The 6,957-nt window shown below is 49.4% G+C and overlaps 1 protein-coding gene across 1 annotated transcript; it reads right to left on the reverse strand.

Annotated features, from left to right (window-relative positions):
* Positions 1-898: 898 nt before the first annotated feature.
* VTN00DRAFT_4103 (uncharacterized protein) lies at positions 899-2,274 on the reverse strand (the record flags this gene model as incomplete). Its single annotated transcript, XM_069430495.1, has 4 exons — positions 899-1,236; positions 1,308-1,556; positions 1,618-1,895; positions 1,955-2,274. 4 exons carry the CDS (start codon positions 2,272-2,274, stop codon positions 899-901), a joined length of 1,185 nt encoding a protein of 394 aa, XP_069289624.1.
* Between the last annotated feature and the right edge of the window lie 4,683 nt (positions 2,275-6,957).

Below are 6,957 nucleotides of genomic sequence, written 5' to 3' on the forward strand. Positions count from 1 at the left end.
AAGAAGAAAGAAGAAAAAAAAAAAAAAAAAAAAAAAAAGAAAAGAGAGAAACCGGAGCCGCTAGTTGACGAGCCCACCCAAGAATGCGAAAATCTTATCTCGATACTAAGCAGCCTACTGTTCTCCTCGACTTCCCCCAGACCATATCCCGGAATTCAGATACGGTGTGAAATACAAAGGGGGAAAAGGATTGGGATGGATGCGCTCTGTCGAATCTGTTGTGCCAAGGTTTGACAAGACTGACTCACATCGTCTACCTAATTTTTTGGGGATACAAGCCGGTGAAGGTGAGCCTCCTCGATGAAAATGGAAGAGGGAGAGCTGAGCTACAGCAGCTTTTACAGTCCTTTGGGATCAATTGACCTCCAGTTTCAGGTTGCTTGGTGTTATTGTTCTCCAGGCTTCGAAGTGTTACTTTGGCAGAGGTACGTACAGCACAAAATACTGGTATGGCGTGGCACCTGGTGATAATAAGTACGACGCCACTTTTTCTTGGTATGTACTGTACTTACCACAGTGTCCGGTTTAGGAAGTCTTCCGGAGACGATATCGTTGATTGACGGTTACAGCTCTGCCACCTACCGATGGATCGTCCACACGATTGAAACATCCGAGGTCAATTTCACACTACATAATACATACAGAGGATTGGGAACTGCTTCAGTCTCACGGAGAAGCGGTGTTAGGTTGATAAGATAGATTGGACACAAACGTGTTCATCTACGTACATGTACATTAATTGCCATTTGCATGTCATCCATTCGTCGACAGGACAACCTGCAAATAACACAGACATTCTGGATTAGATAGGAGAGGTGTGAAACAGGGGGCAAAACGGTTCGAATAGTCATACTAGCTCCCAGAGCCCTTATGATGACGACGATGACAACGAACGGACCTAAGCCTGTGGGGCGAAACCCAGCTTAGGGCCGTCAGCGCTGAAGACGACATACTGGCTCTTCAGGAAGATGTCTCCGAAGATGGAGAAACCGAGGTCCTCGTTGCCCTGAATGCCGCCGAAGCAGATCGGGCTGCCGTCCGTGACGGGGGCGTAGTTGATGAGGTCACCAGGAATGACGGCGTTGTAGCCCTCGATGGCGACCGTGAAGGATGGGAGCTGGGTGTTGCAGTTAAAGACGTATCCTCCGAACTGCGCGCTGTTCTGGGCGCCCTGGACTTGGCTGTAGTAGGCTTTGACGATGTCGTTGGGCACTAGGAGCAGGCTGGTACCGGTATCTAAAGACGAAAATATCAGCACAAGGCTCTCACTCGCTATAAATGCTACACAAGACGAGGAGAAGACGTACCAGCAATGCCCTTGATCGGGTTGGAGTTGACCTCTCCATCTCCAATGCCGTAGCCGCTGGCGGTAAAGCCCCAGAAGCCCTGGGAAGAGTCGACATCGGTGTAGGTGATCTTGCCGGTGTACTTCTTGTTGTCGATGTAGCCAAAGTCGTAGCTACCAGGGGCGTTGTGCTTCAGGGTAACTGCAAAGAGCGGAGAGTCAAGCTGCGACTTGACGGTGTCAAAAAAAGTAGTCTGAGCCCTAGGCTTAACTGAACGGGATCCGTTAGAAACTTGCTATACCGAGCAGTCTATCGAGAAACCTGAACTTACCAGTGTTGATTGAGCTGAAAGCCAGGCCCAGCAGGCCATCATTGTCCTGGTCCTGGGTGAACTGACGGCTGATCCTTCTGGCGGCCTCAACTGCCTGGTTGTGGGCTACCACATCGCCAATGCTGACGGTGTCCCTGTAGACGTCGCCGCTAGCAGAGCTACCGTCACCGTAGGAGATGCTCCAGGTGTATCCTTGCAGCTTTGTCGTGTTGGACGACGGCTTGTAGACATCATGTCCAGCACTCTGTTGCTGAGGCAGTTCGGTCGAGAACACCCACCTGGGAGATACGTCAATCATCTCTGGACCAGAAAGGTTAGAAGTACAAGGAAAGCTTACAGATCCGCAGAGCCAGTGTCAATATCAAGGTTCAGAGTGGAACCGCCGATGTCCACTGGAGTGAGGTAGGCAATGTCGTTGGCCTCCGGGGTTGTGATAGCGCTGCCTGTCTCAGCAGCCGCCTTCACATTTTGAGGCACCGTGCCTCCAAACTTCTTGAGACTGTTGGCGTAGATGCCCGGGAGGTTTATGGTCTTCGGGGTGACCTGCTTGGAAACCTGCTGGACAGAGAAACCAATGCGAGGCTTGATGGTGGGAACAGCCGAAGCAACGGCAGAGAGACCGGCCAGGACGGCCGTGACCTTGCTGAAAACAACCATGGTGGAAACGAACGTCGGTGGATTCTTGGGGCGATGAACGAGAAGGTACTCAAGAATCGAAGGTCTCGAGCTCGATGGCGAGAAAGTGAGAGTGTCCAGGAGAAGAGGAGTGCCGTTTTTTATAGCCTCGCAAGCCGCTTTGACATTCACCCGGGAGTGACAAAAGGGAAGAGTCCTTCGGCGTCTCCGCTGTCTACTGACCACTGCTCCGCGGGATAAACAACGGAAGCTCGACGAACGAGAGGCACAGAACGGGTCCCCTGCTCTGCAGACCCCAGAGACCATTGTTCCACATCCAAGCAGCAGACGTTACAGTGCATGCCAAGAGGGGTCAAAGGGACACAGCCTGGTCCGTCGGATCTGGGGAGAGCCATGATAGCGGAGATAGCAGCATCAGCTGCAGGGCCGCCCTGATCCTGAAGATTTACAAGGCAGGGCAGCTGGTGGGAGAGCTCATAGTCTAAGCCAGTAGAGCGAAGTAGTATCAGGACGATAGTGCGAGCTAAGATGTCTGAGATATCCCGTCCATTATGCTAACAGAGTTTCCCTTATCATGCTGAAGTGAATAGTCAAGCCTCAAGGACTATGAGCTTGATTCGACGACGTCGTGGCGATCCTCATCGTGTGGGGAGAAGGTGAGGGGGGATCGCCGGCGCGCGCAGAGGTCTCGGAAGCTCGTGGGCTCTGCGTATGGTGCATCGGCTGCACGACTCCCTGTTATCGCGATAACACGAGGATGGCCAACGGCCACGTTCTATTCGAGGAGACTGTTCGACCCTCGACTTCTCGAAAGCAGAAGGACAAACACTTCCACTGGTCCGTTGTTCAATGATCCAGGAGCAGCAAGCCACGTCCCGCGAGCCAGTCAGCTTTGAAAGCTTTTCTGACTTAGCATGAAATGGCATCCAAAACAAACATGAAGGCCTGCCAAGGCAAACAACTTCTGTATGGAGTAGATGCGTTGTGGATCGGGAGATTTAGCCATATCATCGGCTATAATAGCGTATAGCATGCGCACCCAATCTACTTCGTAGACATGTCGGAGTGAGTACGGAGTACTCCGTAGTGCCATACCACTGGGCGATGACGCCAGTGAACCCCGGAGGAACAATACATATCGAGACAAGAAAAAGCCACCAGTTTCGGTGATCAGCAGATAGCAGCGCAACGGCGCATCTGCAAAGAAGATCCAAAGAAGCAAAGGAGAATCTGTCACGATCGAGCCCCGCTGGAATGGCTGAAGCCTCTCTGTGATCGCCGCAACAAACTATCAACAAGCTATGCTTCTGCCTATTCTGATTGGACCAGCTGTCCAGATGAAAGCGTCCTGGCCATCAGCCATACAACGCACAGGACGATCGTGAAACGGACACACGGGCCTCGCGATACAAGCTTCACGGAATCGCAGGCACCCGCTGCACAGGGGCACGTTTGTGGTGGCAAACAAGGCAGAGTGCAGGGAGGCGGAACTTAGGCCTCGGCCCCATCCCGCGGACGGAGGTTGCACCGCAGACGGAGCAGATAACCATATTCAACATTGTTCTTCTTCCCGATGATCAAAGGTGTCGATGTTTCGAGGAGTCTAGGTGGGCACGGCCAGGCGACCTCGGGCCCAGGGGTTTTAGGTTTAGAACACGAAGGGCTGATTCGGCAGATCGGCCGGGTCCAGAAGGGCATGAAATCCCCCGAAAGCTTCGATCGCCCGCGCAGGGTTGTATGATGCGCGCGGGGACTACTGTCTACGGTAAATGTATGCAACTTTACTAACTTCTGTTCCTGAGTCTTTGACCATGATGCCATTGCCAGGGTCAGATACACACACGTCGGTGTCCGTTTAACTCCCGACAGTCCACGAAGTACTTGCGTACAGTACAACTTTAGGAAGAACTTTAGTACCTCCGTCTCATCTACATCTCCTGCAGCTCAGTACCCTCGACCGACGGTGTTCCGCAATTGAGCTGTTTCATGATGCCGTGTCTCATGGGCGATGCTACCATGATTGCGTTTGTGCATGTCTGTCCTCGACGAAAAGGTCGATATCCGATCCACGTGAATCCAGAAATAGTCAAAAAACACTACGCCGTTGAAGCTTTGAGAGCGGCCTCCTATGCCGTGTACCCCGCTGCTTACTCTTGGCTAGGTAGGTAGCCACCTCTGTGCTTCTGCACGTAGTACCTCTAGGTACTACTACTACTATGTCACGTTAGTTGTATGCACAGTACTCCGTGCACGTACTATAATTATTAAGTAGTAGTCCAATGGGGCAGATGGAACCCAACATTGATTGAAGTTGTTTCCGCTAAATCTGGCACCTTAATTCCGCTGAAAGACCCTTTATATGCATGGGTCCGATGCAGAAGTTTCATGTCGCAATCCGGGATCGAGATCAGCTTCTTCACAAAGAAAAATACCCGTTTCTTTATCGTGCTGTTTGAAGGCTTCGGGAAGCCATCGGACCCCATATGCAGGTATGCGGAATCGTTTCAAAGAGCTCATAAGATTCCGAGGTCATCAAAGATGTGCAGATTTGCCTATAAAAGCCGGCTGGACTACGTTGCGGAATGATTCTAACCCTCATCACCGACTTGTAGAGTTCGGATAGTCATTTCTATTGGTTACTTTATTGCTTTCGCGCTCATATCTCTTTAGATTTCTTGTATGCTGGAACTTCTTTGCCCAAAGTATGTCGTTTTCAACTAATGTCTTTGTCAAACTGATATTGGAGTCTAGACAAAGCTGATACTGCTGTCGAACTTTGAAGGAAGAAATTACAAGCACGAAGATTATGTAGTCGACGGAAGCTCGCAAACCGTTTCTATTTAAATATTTTTTTTTGCTATTTATTCTATTTAGATTGGACAGAAGAATAAGTGGCAGTATAGGATTGCATATATCGATGCTTGCATTGTGATCCTGTCCAGTATATCTACTCCCAATTACATGCGAAACGTAAAACCCTACTTTATTTGATATCTATCAATGTTCCTTTATGGTAACAGCCCATTCTTGCCTCAGTGACAGTGATTGCTTGTATCTACAGGAGTAGGATACAGAGTACATGGCACTGTTAGGGACATTGTTGCCCGATCTGATGCCGAGGCATCCCGCGTTAACCCTACCTTCCGTATTAGGCAGAAATGCACCACCCCGCGTATTTGCACCTTCCATGAGATTATGAATGCTTCACTCCTACATCATCCTATGCATTAGCAAGTTTATGATACATCGTTGATTGAACCGTTTTATATAAACCAATAACCCCACTGTAGTAAACCCTGTCGGTACCATTATTTATATACATGCGTCAACAAATCGTTAGACAAAAAGGCAACACCCACACTTTCTCCTAAGCAGCATGCAAATTAGCCAAGTGCATCAGATGCATAGGGAGGGTCTCATCTTCATCTCCCTCTACACCACAAGCTGGCGAGAACAACTTTGAATAGTCATAATTCACCTTCAGCTCTTGTATGTACATGGTAGAAATGGAAAAGAAAAAAAAAGGTCCAGATGATCAACTCAACAGCACATAAATAGGCTTAGCAAAACACTGGTAAGCACCCGGACTGCACCAGGCGGCTGCTATTCACGGCCCCGAGCACTCATACAATGATAAGGCTATAAGAATTTCGGAAGTGGGGTACTTTGCCGCGCGCTGCGCGCAGGGACGAACCGTCAGATATCCGAGCGCGTGCCAGGCATACTCCATCCTACTATGGTATTGTACATCAAAACATGGAAACATGGAAACTGCTCCTTTATCCTGCCAAGTTCTACACGACCTGCAACTTCTCTTTTCTACAGCAGTCCCTCACTCCTCCCATGCCTGCTACGTGCCTACCTCACCTACCAATGATGAGTTCCTCTGGGCACAATGCGGCCCAGGACGCAGACCTAGGGTTGGATATCCTTGGAAAAGACAGAAAGTCTATTATTCTCAATCTCGAACATGGTGGCAGGCAGGTCCGATCCTTACGGAGAGGGTTCTTCATGGCGATGTGGTCGATTCTATGGAAATATGAGACAAGCGGGGTCTGCATCGCCACCCAGATAAAGGGCCCATCAGTCAGTATGGAGGCTATTTTGGAAATACGGATGCAGTCAGTCTCTTTTTGTCCTGTCATTTCTTCATAAAATTCAGCTGATTTATCTTCGCTACAGGACCCCCCCTGGTACGATCACCCTGTCCAGGGGGATAATCAAGACTACTCAGAGTTCAAGTCATCCAAGATCAGTTCATGCGTCAATAATGAAATTAGTGTTCTGAAGGACCTTACCGATCGTGGTTGTAGCTGCACACCAAAGCTGCTGGGTTATGAAGTTGAAGAACAGAAGGAGAATGAACATGTTCCAGGTGGATACCTAGTATGGATTTTGATGGAAAAAATTCCTGGCCGGGACCTAACCGATTTCGATACATTTCCTCTGGAAAAGAGAGGTGAAGTGCGGATAGCATTTACCAAAGCAATACGGTATGGTGCATATCTTTATAGATATATCTTTCAGACATGCCTGCTGTTACGGCACAGCCTGGAGACCATGAGCAGGACAGACAAGGGGGGGATTCTATCATGTGGCAATGGATCAAAATGATCCATCTGCACCTTTGATCCATCTATAGTCATGATTCACCAGATAGGTATTTCCAGGCAGAACTCAGGATGTATATAAGATGCTCCTTAA

This window comes from Thermoascus crustaceus (genome assembly GCF_041956765.1).
Source record: "Thermoascus crustaceus strain CBS 181.67 unplaced genomic scaffold VTN00scaffold_2, whole genome shotgun sequence".
In the NCBI taxonomy this organism is placed as follows: Eukaryota; Fungi; Ascomycota; class Eurotiomycetes; order Eurotiales; family Thermoascaceae; genus Thermoascus; species Thermoascus crustaceus.